This window comes from Mus caroli, chromosome 12, assembly GCF_900094665.2.
Source record: "Mus caroli chromosome 12, CAROLI_EIJ_v1.1, whole genome shotgun sequence".
In the NCBI taxonomy this organism is placed as follows: domain Eukaryota; kingdom Metazoa; phylum Chordata; class Mammalia; order Rodentia; family Muridae; genus Mus; species Mus caroli.
Genome location: NC_034581.1, coordinates 95705724 through 95725356, shown reverse-complemented (window position 1 = coordinate 95725356; position 19633 = coordinate 95705724). Strand labels below are relative to the sequence as shown.

Genomic DNA, 19633 nt, shown 5'->3' with positions numbered 1-19633 from the left:
CACAGACCTCTCTCAGTAAGGCAGGATGACCACCAAGTACAACAGTTGTGGGGAGGAACTGGCTTGAGCCTAGGAGATAAACTGTGTGTAACGTGGATGGCAGAACCATACAAATGCCAAAGCCTGTTGGAGCGGAGAGGATCCTGAGTGGGTCCCAGGTATCAACATTTTAAACTATTAAATGTTGGTTTTGCTTTGACTTGATTGTGGCTGTGCCCTGTTTTTTCTCTCTTGGGGAAGAGTCCACAGTTGATAGATTTTGGATATTGTCGGGAGCCATCTAGGAGAAGCTAAAAACTAGTAGGTGACCTTCCTGAGATGGTTCTACCATGGACTGTAAAGCTAAGATGAATTCACTCCTTTAGACAAGACCAATGAGATTGCATTTGAGGAAAGATTCCTTCTATTAATATGCTTTTCTTGTTATTATTAAATATATATATAACAATCACTAGGCATTAGCTCACCCTATTGAGCAGATCTCTGCAGAACGATGAGTCTTGTAGTGGTGCTATATAGACAAATAGATGATTTCTTAATTTTTAATGATGGTTCTATAAGAATTTCTAAAATTATGTTAGTAATTATCAATCCCTTTTATAGTAGGACTGCTATTAAGTCCACTCTTATGTCAAAACTGCAATGAGAATTCTGCCAATCTTAAAGTGTCAGGAGTTAATTGCTTCTGAAATAGAAAACAGGCATTTTTAACTTAGAGCACCTTCCAAGAGGTTGTAAAACAATTAACCAAAAGTCATAAAAAGGGAGCTAACGATTTATGGTAGGTGCAAGGTCAGACGATAAAATATTGACTGAGTTTATCACTACAAAGCTTCAATGATAACTTAGTTATGGCCTTTAACACTCCATGAACCTGTAGAGCTAGTGACAGATAGTGAATGTTGTGATGGTTTGTATATGCTTGACCCAGGGAGTGGCACTATTAGGAGATATGGCCTTGTTGGAGTAGGTGTGTCACTGTGGGGCAAGGGCTTAAGACCCTCATCCTAGCTGCCTTGAAGTCAATCTTCCACTAGCAGCCTTCAGATGAAGATGAACTCTCAGCTCTGCCTGCACCATGCCTGCCTAGAAGCTGCCATGCTCCTGCTTTGATAATAATGAACTGAACCTCTGAACCTATAAGCCAGCCCTAATTAAATGTCCTTTATAAGACTTGCCTTGGTCATGGTATCTGTTCACAGCAGTAAAACCCTAACTAAAACAAATGTCCAGTCTTTTTTTTTTTTTTTTTTTTTTTTTGGTTTTTCGAGACAGGGTTTCTCTGTGTAGCCCTGGCTGTCCTGGCACTCACTTTGTAGACCAGGCTGGCCTCGAACTCAGAAATCCACCTGCCTCTGCCTCCCGAGTGCTGGGATTAAAGGCGTGCGCCACCACGCCCGGCTCAAATGTCCAGTCTTAATGAATACATATGTAAATATCTCTGTTGTAAACTTATTCAATTTATGATTTGAATTTATGTTTGAACTTTTAGTGAACTTTTGCTTGAAAAAAAGGATGCTTGGAAAAACCATGTTGTCTATTTTCTTAGGTAAAGTACAAAAGACTAGAAATGATTAAATTGCATTTGGAGCAAGGGAATTATTATATCAGAGGTCACTTTATTACATCAAAGCAGGAGGAAAGAGTGAGATAGGAAAGAGAAGGACAGCAGAGTAGGATACTTTAGAAATTAAAAGGAAACTTAGAAATTGAGAGTAATATGCAGAATGCAGAGAGAAAGAGACAAAGAAGCTGCAGAGAAAGCAGAAGTAGCAAGCAGGCTTCACCTTACCATGGAACTGAACAGGCCTTTTCTTTTTAATTAGATATTTTCTTTATATTTCAAATGTTATCCCCTTTCCTAGTTTCCCCTTGGAAAGCGCCCATTCCCCTCCCCCTTCCCCCTGCTCACCAACTTCCACTTCATGATCCTGGCAATCCCCTACACTGGGTCATCGAGCCTTCACAGGACCAAGGGCTCCTCCTCCCATTGATGACCGACTAGGCCATCCTCTGCTACATATGCAGCTGGAGCCATGGGTCCCTCCATGTGTACTCTTTTGTTGGTGGTTTAGTCCCTGGGAGCTTTGGAGCACACCAAATCCAGACACTATTGTGGATCCCAACAAGTGCTTGCTGACAGGAGCATGATATAGCTGTCTCCTGAGAGGCTCTGCCAGTGTCTGACAAATTCAGAGGTGGATGCTCTCAACCAACCATTGTACTGAGCACAGGGTCCCCAGTGGAGGAGCTAGAGAAAGGACCCAAAGAGCTGAAGGGGTTTGCAGCCCCATAGGAACAACAACAATATATGAACAGGTCTTTTTCTTAACTGCAAGGCAGGCTTAGCCTTACTAAAGAGGACAAAGCTTTCTTCTTACAGACTTGGGTTTAATTCATTTAGCAATAAAAGGGTAGAAGCCTTTTCTTTCTCTATGCAGTAAAGATTGTAGCTCATTCTCCATCCAGAATGAATGAGTACTTTCTGCACTGGTGCTTGGTCTTTTGCTCCAACTTGCTTGGTCTTTTGCTCCATATGTAAGTATGAATGTGTATGGGTAAGTGTGTAGTTATAAGTATGTAGTTGGGCCCAACTGGTTTGTATAGAGATGTATGAATATGTATGCTTGAATTCGCATATGAATTTGTGTGAGTTTATGCATACTTGCTTGTGTAAAAGTTTTTTCTTCTCCTGGTTCAATAAAAGTTTATTGCTCCAAACCTCCCTCCATCCAGCCTAACAAGCCAGAGTGAGGCTTCTGGGCAAGAGAGAAAAAAGCCCTAGTCATTAATCCTTTACTTAATCCCCAGCTGCTAGGCTACAGGTGGGTAATCGCCCAAGTCAGCTGTTTTGAACCCTCAGAATGAGCAAGAAAGTTTGTAGGATTTTTTTTTTTAGAAGTTATCAGCAAGCATTCGGTGTAGTTAGCTAGAAGGCCAGAGACCAGCAGTTTTAAAAGCTACACCTATGTTCTGCTTCAACCCACTCCAGGCTGAGCAGGCTCTCAGCAGGATATTTTGGAGAGACTTTGAATATTTTATGAGCCAGGACAAAATCAGCTGGATGGCCTCGAGCTACCCCACTGTAACGGTTCAACCCCGTTGACTTGGAGTTCCCCCACCATGATGGTGACATGGGTCAGTTTGCCAAGGATGTTGGGGGTGGGGGAGAGTCTAGAGACTTCTTTCATAGGCAATTGGACCTTTGATAGAATGCTCTCCTCCCTCTCCCCCTCCCCCTCCCCATGCCCCTGCTCCACCTTCTCTTTCTCTCTGGCAAGACATAGGTAAACCAGTATTCTAGGAAAGAGAGCTAAGAGCCCTCTTGGGTTTGGAGGAGCTCAAGAGAAAGGTAGACTAGCTAGGTCCACCTACACAGATAGAGATTCCTAAAGTGCTAACATTAGTTGCGTTAGTTGTAGAATCAAGCTTGAGACACAATCTCCCAGAACCCTGCCCCTCTCACCCACACCAGTGTATCACCTAATGCAGCACATCCAATGCTGACCGCCGCACTGACCAACAGTGCCTAGGGACTAGGGTTGCTGTCGGCCCAGCAGAGACAGATGTTTATCCAGCAACAGCAGTTTCAGCAGCTGTTAAACTCCCAGCAGCTTACACCGGAACAGAATCAGGCCTTCCTGTACCAACTGATGCAGCAGCAGCACCACCCACCCGAGCTCCAGCAGCTGCAGCTCCCGGGATCCACGCAGATTCCCATCAACAATCTCCTACCAGACACTCAGGCGCCCCCACTCCACAACGGCTACCACCAACCCTTTCCTCACCATCCATGGGAACAGCACAAGCCAGAAGGTCACAAGACTTAGCGATAAAACTGGGCCTGTAGCTCAAGAGAAAAGTTGACACTTGAAAAAGGCCAGAACTCGCCTCTCCTGTTGTTCTGTGCTTCGCTGGCTGCTGCAGTGTCTGTCACAGCTATGAAGAAGGGCAGCGGGAACGCACAGAGGAGGATGCCACACACTCCCGTGTAAGGCTCTGATTTTCTTGTTGCTTTGTTGCACTGAAATGGAATTCCCTTCCCCTACCAAAGTGTTTGAACTTTGGAAGAAAAATTAATAACTTTTTGTCAATGAAATAATTCATATGCAATGAGTTTATCAATCCAAGAAAAGTGTAATGTGCTTGCCGCACAGCTAGTTTTGTTATAAATTGGAGACATATAAAACTAAAGACTAGTCTATTTGCAAACCCCTTGGTTATATCATAAAAGTTGGAATATGAAATATCTTATTGGGATAGAGTGTGCTTATTCCATGAGGCAGATCTTAAGTTTTGAGAACTGTCTGATTTCTTCTCTTGGAGTTGTATTCATTAAATATTGTGATTATACAGATCCTCAACTGGGGCTTTGCAAATGTTTTAAAGAATTCCTTTCTAATGAGATTTGTCCTTTTGGAGATCAAATTAGGATGGAGACAAGTGCTTCTGCTAACAGTAATTATCTTTTGCCAAAAAAAATTTTTTTTTCTTTGTGTGTGTGTGTTAAAACCTACACTTGAGTTAAACGAGTTCTACGGCTGCTGGGAGAACCAGATCAATTGGAAGAGAACAGTTTCTTTCAGAAAGAGACACCAATGTGGAAACTGCTGGAAGGTTCTGGTATCAATCAAAGTGCCTGTTGGGACCTCCCTGGGTAGAAAGGGCTCTGTACAGCAGGGTAGGCCACTTGTGCCAGCAGCTTCCCCATGCTTCTATATTGAACCTTTCTGTGCCACCATAGAGAGCTCAGGCAAACTGTCCACAAGGAAACAAGTAGACCTGGGAAGAGTCTACATGCTTGTTTATCTCATCAGCCTCAAACCAGGAACTGAAACAGGCGCACCACCACAGTTCCTAAAATCTGTCCCATATCCTTCCGACTTTGAGTAGCCATGCTCTTGATTGTGACAATATGGCAGCCTAGTAGGTTAGACAGTTGAGGATATAATTATTGCTCTGTTTCTGAAACACATGAATTACTGGTGGGAAAGGCCCAACGAAGACCATGGGTGGCTTAGCACTCTGTCTCCTGTGACGCTCACACCTCTTACCTCAATTCTGTAAATAAGATTGTGAATCTGTTTTGTAATGTGAAAATTTCATAAGATAACATTGATATTTTGATTTGTAATATTTCTAATTGGTAGATTTAATTGAAAAGCAAAATCAATTTATTTTTATATGTTCAGGGGAATTTTAAAGAAAGTCAAACCTTTTGTAGATAATTTAAAAGAATCGGTGTGGTTTATTTTACATATGTAACCCACTGGTTGTTACTCTGTAACAATTTGTATAAATAGTAAATTTTTGAATGTGCTTTTATTTTACTTAGATGTAAAATTCTACATGTATTAAAATGTACAAAGTTTTTATTAATAAAATTTAATGATGTTTAAAAAAAATATTCAAGCTTGAAAATAGGTATTTTGTATATAGCTAAGAAAATAAAGATACCTTGCTAAGCTAGCAAATTTTTATCTCAGTTTATCCCTCCATGTCTTTCTTGGTATAAAATATTAGATAATTAAACGGTTACAATGGTGTTATATCACAGCAATAGAAACCACAACTAAGACATAAACAAACTTACCAGTCCTGGAGAGCTGAAAGTAAGGAGATTCATAGTGTCTTCCTCATAGTTACAGAAGCAGCGAAACAATTGCTCCAGAGGTAGGAGGGAGTGGAAGACCAGGAAGAGACTCTGGTTAACTGAACTGCCTGAGCCAGTCTTTGACCTGTCAAACTGCCTCCATGTCCTTCTTTTTTTTTTTTTTTTAAGTTTATTTTTATTTTCTGTATATGGGTGTTTTGCCTACATGTACACATGTACAGTGTGTGCATGCAGTACCTGCAGAGGCCAGAAGAGAGCAACAGTTCTCTGGAACTATAGTTACAGATGGTCTTGAGCAGCCATGTGAGTGCCAGAAACTCAGCCCTCTGCAAGGGCAGTGACTGCCCCTATTTCAGGGATCCCAACGCCATCTTCTGTCCTCTGTAGGTACTGTTGTAAGGTGTTTAATAACTCTATTAGTTATTATAGCCTGGCCAGCACCCCCAATAATCAAGTCAGAGTCCTACTGATTTATTTAATCAACTTTAGCTTGGGTGATTACCCCTATTTTTCTCTGCTAGACCCGCTATTTCTCAGGTCCACTCCCCAGGTTACTTGTTCTTTTGCTCCAACAGGATGTACTTCTCTCCCTTGCTCTGTGCTCCCAGACATCCTAAAGAAGATCTGCTCTCTCTGTCTTCTTTCTCCTTGTGGTCCCTACCTTCAATCCCCATCCTGGGAATGGAAGCCCTGCCTATTTCTTTTTTCTTTCTTTTTTTTTTTTTCTTTTTTGGTTTTTCGCGACAGGGTTTCTCTGTCAAGGCCTGGCTGTCCTGGAACTCACTCTGTAGACCAGGCTGGCCTCGAACTCAGAAATCTGCCTGCCTCTGCCTCCCGAGTGCTAGGATTAAAGGCGTGTGCCACCACACCCGGCAATCCTGCCTATTTCTGTTCTCCCTAGTAATTGGCTTTTGGCCACATTTATTTAACCAGAGAGGATTAGCAAGCAAACTTTAGACAACATAATTTGTTGTATGTGCAAATGTGCTTATCAGACTGCAACCAGATCTTGGGGGCCAGTATCATGCACATAAAGATAAATTTTATCTTATATTTCTATTCATTCACATACGCACACACACATATATTCTGAGAACTAGATATTTCATAGGCCATATTGACTTGAAAGGCAAAGGCAATATCCTTGAAAATGTTGTCGCCTAACTGGGGAGTACCAATGTTGAGTCATATTAATTTTTACTTTTAGGATATTGACCATCTGCAAGAAAACAAGCAACCTGTTCTTTGTGTCACCAACAGTATTTAATGTTGTCAATTGATTACATTGTTTTTTGTTTAGCAATTGTTAGGTATGTATACATATCTAATTATGGAATTACTTTGCATTTCCCTAATAGCTAATGATCTGAAGAGCTTGTTATGGCTATCTCTTTGATAAAATGTCAGCTCGTGTTTCACAGATTGGATTATCTGATTTTTACTGTTGAATGATTAGTGTTCAATATTCTAGAAAATCCTTTATCAGATATATGATTTTGCAAACATACTAATGACCCAGTATATAGCATATCCTTTTATACTAGTGTAGTGGTTTGGATATGCTTGGCCCATGGAATGGCACTATTAGGAGATATGGCCTTGTTCAAAGAAGTGTGAAAATGTGTGGGTTAAATGGGGGTTGGGGGGTCCCCGCATCCATTCAGGGCTTGGGCCGCTGGGCGAGGTGAGACATGGGAGTTTTGGGAAGGGTAGCTTAATTGGCTAAGCCCTTCAGACCTTTAAGTGCCTCATTAAAATGGAGATGTCTTGAGGCTACGTGTTCTTTGCGCTCCCGGCTCTGTCACCAGGTGGGTGGAGTCATCTGGGGGAGGGGTGGACCTGCAGGACCTCAGGTTCTCAGACTCTTGGGTACCATAGAAGCTGCTGGATGCTTCCGGAGAGCTGAGAACGGAGTGGGGCCCATGCACTGGACCTAGCCCAGGACTGAAGGGAAAAGGGCAGGAAGATAACTCCAGCTGGGTCCTGAGGGGTGGTAAGATTCCTTGGCTTGCTCTGGAGGAGTTCATGGCTGGCAGCACAGAGAAGCCTCCTGTGGGAGATTAGACAGGGCTCTTTAGAGGAAGACCTGCTCCCCATGGTGGATCTCGATGAGAAGAGGCAGTCCATGGTTTTAAGGCATTTATTGTCATGGCAGAGAGTGGTGATGAGTGAAAACATACCCCACTTTCTCAGGGTGGACCTGAGGTTAAACACCTTTTGCAGGGAGGAGTGTCTCGGAAGGGGAGCTTAATTGGCTAAGCCCTTCAGACCTTTAGGTGCCTCATTAAAATGGTGATCTGTGGTCACCTGTGGATGGGCTTAGGGCATTGCTCTTACGGGACTGATGGCCATAGACCTGTGGAACGGAGAGCTGTGGCCTCGTGTCACGAGCCTGGTGTCTAGAAGCATGGCAAAGAGCCTACCGTTCCTTGCAGAGTTATCTGCAGGGTCTCCGGGGTCTTAAACCTAGCTCAACCAGAAACCAGGCTTCCTTTAATGGTCCTACATCAATGTTGGGGTGCGCTTTGAGAGATCTTCATCCTAGCTGTCTGGAAGTCAGTCTTCTCCTAAGGAACTTCAGAGGAAGATATAAAACTCTCAGCTCCTCCCATGCCATGTCTCCCTGGACACTGCCATGCTCCCATCTTAATGATAATGAACCTCTGAACCTGAAAGCCAGCCCCAGTGAAATTCTGTTCTTATAAGCGTTGCCTTGGCCCGGTGTGGTGGCGCACACCTTTAATCCCAGCACTCAGGAGGCAGAGGCAGGCAGATTTCTGAGTTCGAGGCCAGCCTGGTCTAACAGAGTGAGTTCCAGGACAGCCAGGGCTACACAGAGAAACCCTGTCTGGAAAAACCAAAACCAAAAAACGAACAAACAAAAAAGAGTTGCCTTGCTCATGGTGTCTCTTTTCTGCAACGGAAACCCTAAGACAGAAGTTGGTATCGAGGACTGAGGAGGACTGAGGTACTGTGCTAAGTTCACCATGCTTTTGTATGAAGGAGTGTAGATTTTGTAACTTTGGTTTTAGAAAACCGTGGGATGCTTTAAGTGGGGCTTGATGGACCATCCTAGTAAGGATTTGGAAGACAGTGGTGCTGAGGGTGATTTGAACAGTGTGGGCCGGGCTCAAGAGGTTTTGGAAGAGAAGAACGTTAGTATGTGGCCTAGAGACATTTTTTGTTATATTTGTGAAGAATGTTGCTGCTTTTCACCCTTGTCCGAATAGTCTGCCTGAGGCTGAGGTAAAGAGACTCAGATTAACAGCATTGACAAAGAAAGACTGGCGGTTGGGGGGGGGGGAGCCCAGCAGAGACTATATTTTCAGGTTTAGTGCATTTTGATCAAGTGTAACAAGCTTCAAAAAGAAAAGTACAAAATGTATGGCTCCAAGAAAAAAAGGGGAACAAAGGAATGGAGCTGAATTCTATATTCAAGGAGATAAACAGAAACAGATTAGAGAATGGTGACCTTGGGGCAAGATCCCACCCAGCTAAACTAAATTGTTTATGCATTTGCATAATAAAGTTTCGGCCGAGGTGTGGTGGTACACACCTTTAATCCTGGGAGACAAAGAAAAGCAGATCTCCAAGTTCAAGGCCAGCCTGGGACAGAGCAAGTTCTAGGTGAAGAGAAGCTTAAATCCATGGTGGTACCTGCCTTTAATCCCAGCATTCAGGAGATTTAGCCATGCAGATCTCTGAGTTCAAGATCAGTCTGCAGAGCAAGTTCTAGGAAAGGCAAGGTTAGGAGTCTGAAAACAGAAAGCTTGATGATAATATAATGAAGCAGGGGACAATGTTCCAGCCCCATAAAACAGCAGAGTTCAGCAGCTTCAGACTCATAGTACTGGAGCTCTGCAGATTTTCTATATCTATATATCTATATCTCTCTATATATATCTATATCACACACACACATATATATATATATATACATAATTTAGTTTTCTTTTTTTTTACACATCTTTATTGGATATTTTCTTTATTTACATTTCAAATGTTATCCCCTTTCCCGGTCCTATGCCCCCAGAAACCCCATACCGCATCCCCCCCTGCTTCTATGAGGGTGTTCACCTATCCACCCATCCACCCACACCTGCCTCCCCGCCCTCACATTCCCCTACATTAGATCAACTAGCCTAAATAGGACAAAGGGCTTCTTTTCCCATTGATACCCAACAAGGCCATCCTCTGCTATGAAGATGGCTGGAGCCATGGGTCCCTCCATGTGTACTCCATGGTTGGTGGATTAGTCTCTGGGAGCTCAGGGGAGAGGGGTCTGGTTGGTTGATATTGATGTTCTTCTTATGTCTTCTTATGGGGTTGCAAACCCCTTCAGCTCCTTCAGTCCTTTCTTTAATTCCTCCACTGGGGATCCCGTTCTCATTCCAATGGTTGACTGCAAGCATCCACCTCTGTATTTGTCAGGTTCTGGCAGAGCCTCTCAGAAAACAGCTGTATCAGGCTCCTTCAGCATGTACTTCTTGGCATCCACAATAGTGCCTGCATTTGGTGACTGTAGATGGAATGGATCTCCAGGTGGGGCAGTCTCTGGATGGCCTTTCCTTCAGTCTCTGCTCCACACTTCTGTATTTGCTCCCATATTTTGTTTGCCCTTCTAAGACAGACAAAACAACCCAGACTTTGTTCTTCCTCCTTCTTGAACTTCATGTGGTCTGTGAATTTTATCTTAGGTATTCCAAGCTTTTGGGCTAATATCCACTTATTAGTGAGTGCATACTATGTGTGTTCTTTTGTGATTGGGTTACCTCACTCAGGATGATATTTTCTAGTTCCATCCATATGCCTAAGAATTTCATGAAGTCATTATTTTTAACAGCTAAGTAGTACTTTTGTTTGTTTTTTGTTTTTTGAGACAGGGTTTCTCCGTATAGCCCTGGCTATCCTGGAACTCACTTTGTAGACCAGGCTGGCCTCAAACTCAGAAATCTGCCTGCCTCTGCCTCCCGAGTGCTGGGATTAAAGGCATGCGCCACCACACCTGGCTCCTTCTTTGTTTAAATGTACCACATTTTCTGTATCCATTCCTCTGTTGAAGGACATCTGGGTTCTTTCCAGCTTCTGGCTATTATAAATAAAGCTGCTATAAACATACTGGAGCATGTATCCTTGCTGTATGTTGGAGCATCTTTTGGATATATGCCCAGGAGTGGTATAACTGGGTCCTCAGATAATACTACGTTCAATATTCTGAGGAACTGCCAAACTGATTTCCAGAGTAGTTGTACCAGCTTGCAATCCCTCTAATAATGGAGGAGTGTTCTTCTTTCTCCACATACCCACCAGCAACTGCTGTCACCTGAGTTTTTGATCTTAGCTATTCTGACTGGTGTGAGGTAGAATCCCAGGGTTCTTTTGATTTGCATTTCCCTGACTAAGGATGTTGGATGTTTCTTTAGGTGATTCTTGGCCATTCAATATTCCTCAGTTGAAAATTCTTTGTTTAGCTCTGTACCTCATTTTTAATAGGGTTATTTGGTTCTTTGGAGTCTAACTTCTTGAGTTCTTTCTACATATTGGATATTAGCCCTCTATTGGATGTAGCATTGGTAAAGATCTTTTCCCAATTTCTTGATTGCCATTTTGTCCTGTTGTCAGTGACCTTTGCCTTACAGAAGCTTTGCAATTTTATGAGGTCCCATTTGTCTATTGTTGATCTTAAAGCATAAGCCATTGGTGTTCTGTTCAGAACATTTTCCCCTGTGCCCATGTGTTTGAGACTCTTCCCCACTTTCTCTTCTATTAGTTTCAGTTTATCTGGTTTTATGTGGAGGTCCTTGATCCACTTGGACTTGTTCTTTGTACAATCAGATAAGAATGGATCGATTTGCATTCTTCTACATGCTAACTGCCAGTTGAACCAGCAACATTTGTTGAAAATGCTTTCTTTTTTCCACTGGATGGTTTTAGCTTCTTTGTCAAAGATCAAGTGACCATAGGCGAGTGGGTTCGTTTCTGAGTTTTCAGTTCTATTCCATTGATCTTCCTGCCTGTCTCTGTACCAATACCATACTTTTTTTGTTTGTTTGTTTTGTTTTGTTTTGTTTATCACTACTGCTCTGTAATACAGCTTGAGGTCAGGGATGGTGATTCTCCCAGAAGTTCTTTTATTGTTGAGAATAGTTTTTGCTATCCTGGGTTTGTTTGTTTTTTTATTCTGAATGAATTTGTAAATTGCTCTTTCTAACTCTATGAAGAACTTGGTTGGAATTTTGATGGGGATTGCATTGAATCTGTAGAGACAAGCTTCCCCTGGGTGTTGTGGGATTGGGTGCGGAGCTAGGGCACCGGCTCAGATTGGAAGGAACCTGTGCCACTGGCTGGACGGGGATTCCTGCGTCCCCGAATCCCAAGGGTCCCAGTTACTCCTGGTGTTGGGGCAGATGTTGTGGCCTATAATCCTGGGCATATTAGAGCACCTGGGAGTCGAGCTTCCTCTGGATGCTGTGGGACTAGGTACAGAGCTAGTGCCCAAGGCCTGCTCAGGGCTAGCTATGGCTTTAGAGTCAAAAATAGAAGGAACTACTGGGACAATTGATGATGCTTCTTAACTGGAACTAAGAAATTAATAGTGATCAGCATCACAAATGTGAAATCTTCTGGGAGGTGTTTTCTGAGAACACCAAGAAGCTATGTTCCAGAGATAGCCAAGGTTGTACCTCATGCTGTAGCTAGACTTGGTAATTTGTAAGAATCACCCAGGTAGTACTGGTTTTGAAGGCATGAAGGGGCCATGGAGAGAAGATAAGGCTTGACACTTCAAGAAGCCAGGGAAGGCCATTGGTGAAGATGCAGCCTCAGTTGCAGTTGACAGCCCAGAACTGAAGGGTCATGCAAAGAAGTTGAAGCTTGACATCATGAAAGGAGCCTATGAGACACTATTGGTAAAACCTACATGCAGCAGAAGATCCCAACATATTGGCAATGCTAGTACCATGGGATGACCACTCAGAAGAGCAGTAGCAATGGAGTGGAGTCAACCAGAGCTTAGAGTGCTACAGAGGGCAGAGCTAGAGAAGTGACCCAAGCCTTTTGAAGGATCCCAAAAGTTCATTTATGGATCCCAGACATTGGAACAAGAAGCTGTAAAGTTGAAGTTGTTTTGTATACCCCAGGATGTTCAAGATGCCAGATCCATGGGATACCTGCCAATGAAAGCTGCTAACGGGTGTGCAACCTGAGAAAGAGAATGAAGTTTGTTGCTGGAGAATTCCAGATCTGCCAACACCAATCATGAAAGTATAAAAGGAGTTGGAGATCTAAAGAGTGCTTTGACATTGGGCATAGATACTCTGAATTTAGAGTCTAACCAACTGGTTTTTGGTCTTGCTTTGCTACAGTATTTTTGCACTATGACATTTTGGAACAGTAATGTATATCTTATGCCATGATGTTGGAAGAAGGTGATCTGCTTTATGTTTTTGGTTTTATAGGGAATTACAGTTAAGAGATTGCATGAATCTCAGAAGAGACTTTGAACTTTGGACCTTTAAGCATTGTTGAGATTGTGAATAGACTATGGCGATTCTTAAGGTTGGACTAAATGTATTTTTGCATTATTCTATGATTAAGTATAGCCCCTCAGAGACTAATGTGTTGGAACAAGCCTATGGGGGCCAGGGAGTGGAATATGGTGGATTGAATATGCTTGGCCCATAGCGAGTGATACTGTTAGGAGTTGTGGCCTTGGGCTGGTGAGATGGCTTAGTGGGTAAGAGCACCCGACTGCTCTTCCGAAGGTCCGGAGTTCAAATCCCAGCAACCACATGGTGGCTCACAACCATCTGTAACGAGATCTGACTCCCTCTTCTGGAGTGTCTGAAGACAGCTACAGTGTACTTACATATAATAAATAAATAAATAAATAAATCTAAAAAAAAAGGAGTTGTGGCCTTGTTGGAGGAAGAGTATCACTGTGGGGGTGGGCTTTGGAGGTCTGTTCTTATGCTCAGGCTTCACCCATTATGGAATAGAGCTTCCTCTTAGCTGCCCAAGGATGGCAGTCTCTCCTGGTTGCCTTTGAATCAAAACGTAGAACTCTCAGCCCCTTCTCCAGCACCGTGTTTGCCTTGATGCCACCATCCTTCTGCCTTGATGATGATGGACCAAACCTCCGAAACTGAAGGCCAGCCCCAATTAAATGTTTGCCTTTATAAGAGATGCTTTGGTCATGGTGTCTCTTCATAGCAATGGAAACCCTAACTAAGATGCCTAGCCAGGCCTGGTTGTACATGTGTGTAACTCCAGTACTTTGGAGGCTTATGCAGCAGAGTGACAAATTTAAGGTCACCCTATCATATACAATGAGTTTGTATATGATAATCTGGGTTTGTATATGCAAACCTTGGGCAATCTTTTCTCAAAAGCAAACAAACATACACACAACAAAAGCAAAGACTGGGAATATGGCGAGTGAAATTACTCAGCAAGTAAAAGCTATATAAAGCAGATAACCTAAATTTAATCCCCAGAACTCATGATGGAAAGGCAGAACCATCCCTGAAGGCTGTCTTCTAAACTCCACAGGCATGCCTAGACTCTGCCTCATTCAAGCATGCACACGATACACACCGTAGATCAAGTAATAAATAAGCCAGTAAAAGGCTGGGAGTGTGGCTTAGTGGTAAATTGCTTACCCAGCACATGAAAGGTCTTTGGTTTAATCCCCATTACTAACAAAGGAAGAAAATGCACTGCATAGAAGCACTATATCTATTACCAGCAAGGTTTTTTTTTTTCCATGTGTATATGTGCATGTGTACATGCAAGTGTATAGCATACATATGGCTGCCAGAACTCAACGTTGGATAACTTCCTCAACTCTCTACCTTAGTTGTTTTTTTTATCTTATGCATGTGTGTAAGTGTGTGTACATCATATTATACCCAAGAAAGTAAGAAGAGGACATCAAATCCCTTGGAGCTGGAGTTCCAGACATTTTGTGATCTGCCCAATTTGGATGCTTAGACCTGAACTTGGGCCCTCATGATATAAGCGAGCAAGCACTCTTTCCAATCACTTTACCTTACTTTTGGGGATCTGTCAATAGCTGAGCCCCAATCTCACTAACTGGCTACATTGGCTGGCCATCTGGCTTAAAGGATCTGTTAAAGGATCTGTCTTCGGTCTCTTAGCCACTGGGGTCATGGGAATAAGCCACTATGCTTATCTTTCAGGTGGGTACCAGAAATCCACTTCTCATGCTTTCTCAGCAGGCACTTTACAAGTAAAGCCGAGAATGTTGCTCAAGGTAATTACTTAGCACTCTCAGACCTTAAAATAAAACACAAACTATCTCAATCCTATTCATTCAGTCCAGACAAAATGTATTTCTACCCTCTTGAAAGTAGACTCAACAGGTGGTAGTGGTGCACAGTTTTAATCCCAGCATTCAGGAGGCAGAAGCAAGTGGATCTCTGTGAGTTCAAGGCCAGCCTGGTCTACAGAATGAGTTCTAGGACAGCCAGGGCTACATGGAAAAACCCTTTCTGGAAAACAAACTAAAACAAAACAAAACCAATAACAACAGAAAAGAAAATAGATTCAACTATACAGATAACAGTCTGTTTCCTATTGCTATGATGTACCATTACTTCCAAAATCTGTGCTCAGGCAGATTTACTGTGCTTTGGACTTTATGGGTCAGGAATGGGGAAGGCTTAGCTGGGCAGTCCCTGACCTGAGGCCTCTCCTGCAGTTACAATGAAACACACTTGGTGACAGCTGTTGATAGCTGTCATCTGGAGCTCAGCCAGGGCTCCCTACACCTGTGCAACCACAGGTGGCCTTTCTGGCAGGGCACTTGTTGAATCCTCACATAGTGGCTGGTTTCCCCACAGAATGCATTCTGAGAGAAGCAGGCTAAAGCCACTTGCCCCTTCTGTCCTAGTCTCTGATGTCAACAGTGTCAATCCTACTTGACTCTGTTGGGACAAACAAGTGCTGGCATCAGCCCAAGTTTGGGGAGGGAGGAGTAGTTACTTTTGTTTTAATTTGTTTGAAGGTCTGAGGGGAAAGATTTTGAAAAGTTCAAGGCCTTCCTGGGCTACAGAGAACGAAGTCTTATTACTTAGCTCAAACTGACCTTAAATTTATATATAGTCCTGATGTCCACAAATTCACAATCCCACTGCCCCTGTGTTCAAAGTGCTGGGAGGCCTGTGCTACTTCAGCTGTCTTGAGACTCTATTTTGTTGAGACAGGTTCTTGTATGGTATAGACTGGCCCCATACTTGCTGTGAAGCCAGGGATGATATTGAATTTCAGTTCTTTTCTTCCTTCAACTCCCAAGTGCTGGGATTACAGGCATTCTCTACCATCCCTGGTCTTAGCAGTGTCTGGGACTGAATCCAGGGTTTTCTTTGTGTTAAGCAAACATTCTATAAACTGGGCTACATCCTCAGTCCCAACACTCCATTAAAAAAAGATTTATTTTATTTTATGTGTGTATGCCTGAGTGTGAATGAATATATATGTACCATCTGAGTGCAGATGCCCATAAAGGTAGAGGCCAGCCGGGCGTGGTGGCGCACACCTTTGATCCCAGCACTCAGGAGGCAGAGGCAGGTGGATTTCTGAGTTCGAGGCCAGCCTGGTCTACAGAGTGAGTTCCAGGACAGCCAGGGCTACACAGAGAAACCCTGTCTCAAAAAAAAACAAGCAAAAAAAGATATCTCAAGGTCCTTTGAGAAGGACTTTAGACTCCTCTTAGGTATTTGGAACTAGAAAGACAGCTCAGCAGTTTAAACCACAGGCTTCTCTTGTAAAGGACAAGGCCTTGCCTCTCATCATCTGCATGCAGTTCCCAATTGCCTGTAATCACAGTTAACAGGTGACCCAACATCCTCTTCTGGCCTCCAAGAGCATCAGGCGTACACATAGTGCACATGCATACACGCAGACAAACTGATACACATAAAAATAAATCTTAAAAAAAAAGTTATCGCCCGGCGTGGTAACGCACGCCTTTAATCCCAGTCCTCAGGAGGCAGAGGCAGGCGGATTTCTGAGTTTGAGGCCAGCCTGGTCTACAGAGTGAGTTCCAGGGCAGCCAGGGCTATACAGAGAAACCTTGTCTCGAAAAACTAAACCAAACAAACAAGTTCTCTTGGATGTTTATTCATGCAGTTGCTAAGAGAAAAGGCTGCATGTCGTCCAGTGAAGCAGGGTAGATCCCAGAGGTACAAAGAGTAGTTACAGGATACCTTATCACACAGCGAGCCCCGAGGTTGTGTCATTTACTGAAGAAGAAAAAAAAAGCTGTTTTTAATTTCGCCGTGGCTCAGCTCGTGGCATATCACCTTTATTCCCTCTGGCTGGAATACAGACTCACCCTTAGTACACTACACAAACAGTGAAGGTTAAGTGGTGTCTTAATTGAATGGCAGAGAAAGATTTGACACAATAGGATACACCCAACTCTCGTGAGAAAAGAGAGCAGTGCAGGGGTTGGAGGAGGGGAGGAGAGGAAAGGGTCAGTTTTACTGAGACAGTTATACAGAGACAGTTTTGCAGAGAGAAAACAAGCTAGACACAGGTGAAAACAGAACAAGCTAGAAAATGAGAAGGAGCCAAAAGATTAAGAACAGATTTCTAAAGTTACTATGAAGCCCCAAGTAGAGCAATTCAGTCAGAAGTTGAGAGAAGCCAAATTGAATCCCTTATCTTGGAGAGGAGTTTGAGCCAGAACAGCTGAGTTGACCGGCCAGCCAGAGATCAGAAAGAACTAGAAAGGGGTGAGATTAGTCAGCACATCTATCTCAGAGGCGGAAAACACTCTGGGCCTAGATTAGATCGTGCAGAGGAGAGCAGAGGCAATGAGCCTCCAAGATGGCAATGACAACAGGCAAATAAAAGTTACATTTATATAAAGGAGCAATCCATCTCATTAACAGAACTCGGGAAGGAAATGCTCCACTCTAGGAGATTACTCAGCCCACATAGAATGCTCTGCTTTCTTCTCAATGGTGCAGATAGTCATTTACATTTAGGATGGAGTCGTGGGTGCATGTGATATGCACATCTCCATCCCTCTCCGTCAGTCTGAAAAATATAAGCTCTACATTAGCCTGACTTTTGTCAAGTACAACCCTAGCCACTGTGACCAGATATAGAGGAACTGAAATGTCCCATTGTTTAAGGGACATCATATTAGCCCAAAATAAAAAATAAAAAAAATTAGCAAGAGTATTTGGAATCACAAAAACCGAGGCACAACCTGTAGGCCATTAAAGATAGCTTTTTTTTTTTTTTAAAAAAAAGGTCTCTAGTGCAGTGATGGTGCACTACTGCATTCAGGAGGCAGAGGTAGGGAAATAGAGATTTGAGGATGGCTTGGTCTACATAGCAAGACCACGTTTTGTTTTTGTTGTTGTTCTTTGTTTTAAATCAATACATTTACGTCTACCATCTTTGCCACTTTGGATTATCAAAGGTGGAAAAGAAGCCAGGTGTGGTGGCACACACACCTGTAATACTCGTACTTTGGAAGTAGAGACGGGAGGGCCAGGAGAAGTCAAGGTCACTCTTGACTACACAGTGCATTTGAACCCATCCTATAGGATCCTGTCTCAAAGCAGCGAAGAGAACGGAGTGAGTGCACAGACACTTGTATACTCAAACAAGACAGGCTATTTTCTCTGTCAATAATAAAAAAAAAAAATCCACCACAAAGTAATTCTTCAAAACAAAAGGCTCTCTTGTCATTTGGACGCCAGAGATGTTAAGCTGAATGCAACTGGATTGGGATCTTAGTAAAGGACAAGACAGAAAAGGAAGTAGAGATTTGATGTGACCTGGAAAGGATCCAGGCCTCCTAACAGGAGCAAGGCAGATGTATGAGCATTTTTTCTGATTAAGGCCTTCTCAGAACTTGAGCAGATACAAACTTCTTTATTTGCTTTTTTTTTTCCTAGGGGCCAACTTAATATGTAACCAGAGATGACCTTGCACTTCAGATCTGCCTGCCTCCATCTCTGAAGTGCTGGGATTAGATATTAAGGTTTTTACATCTGAAGAGTGAATTGTTTAGCATTTCCTGTTGCCTGAATCAGTTCAAAGTTAGGTCACTAGCCTGGGGTATATAATAAGACCTGTCAGGGAAGGGCAGGGGGGCAGAAAGGAAGGAGGAAAGGAAACAGAGAGGATTTAACAGTGGGGATGAAGCTCAGTAGTACAGTGCTTGTCAGGTTCATACAAGGCCCTGCATTGGAACCCCAGCATCATTTTTTAAAAAATGAAGACAGAAGAAAGATACTACTGGGAAAATAAAGTTAATGGTCTATGGTCTATGTCCATTAACAGTTGCTCATTTTATTCAATAAACTGAACAGTATGTTCCCATGTTCTTGTGTATATCCAGTACAGTAGCAGATAGGCTTTAAATTGCTCTGATAAAAGTTCTCTCCCCCCCCCCCCAAGACAGGGCTTCTCTGTGTCCTGGAACTCACTCTCTAGACCAGGCTGGCCTCGAACTCAGAAATCTGCCTGCCTCTGCCTCCCGAGTGCTGGGACTAAAGGCGTGAGCCACCACTGCCCGGCAAAAGTTATCTCTTGATGACAAGAAATTTGTGAATAGAAAGAAGCCACCAAGCTGCAGTCTGCTTCTGGAACTTTGCTTCTCACCCCACAGGTGAACTTCTGGTCTGTAAATAATCTAGGGTTGGTTGTGTGCACTGGGAGAGAAGGCAAGATTGCTTCACATTCCTCTAACTAAACAGATCTCATGTGCCCTGCTTTGCTTTGTCAAATTGACACAGCCTAGTGTCATCTGAGAGAAAACATTTGGTTGAGGAGCTGCTTAGGTCACTGCCCTGTGGGCATGTGGTGGGGATATTGGGGATGTCTGGGGAGAGTCACTGCCCTGTGGGCATGTGGTGGGGATATTGGGGATGTCGGGGAGGGGGGGGGGGGCCGGTCTTGTTAGTTGATGTAGGAGCACCCAGCCCATGGCAGGTGGCAACATTCCCTGAGTAAGGTTGTCCTGGACTTTATAAA

The 19633-nt window shown here is 43.3% G+C and overlaps 1 protein-coding gene across 1 annotated transcript in view; it reads left to right on the top strand.

Annotated features, from left to right (window-relative positions):
- The first annotated feature begins 8676 nt into the window (after window positions 1-8676).
- Window positions 8677-19633, top strand: part of LOC115032774 — a 12958-nt gene continuing 2001 nt past the window's right edge. Inside the window, exon 1 of the mRNA XM_029484401.1 lies at window positions 8677-8773. Within this exon, the coding sequence (XP_029340261.1) occupies window positions 8677-8773 (97 nt within the window). The remainder of the gene's footprint in view (window positions 8774-19633) is intronic.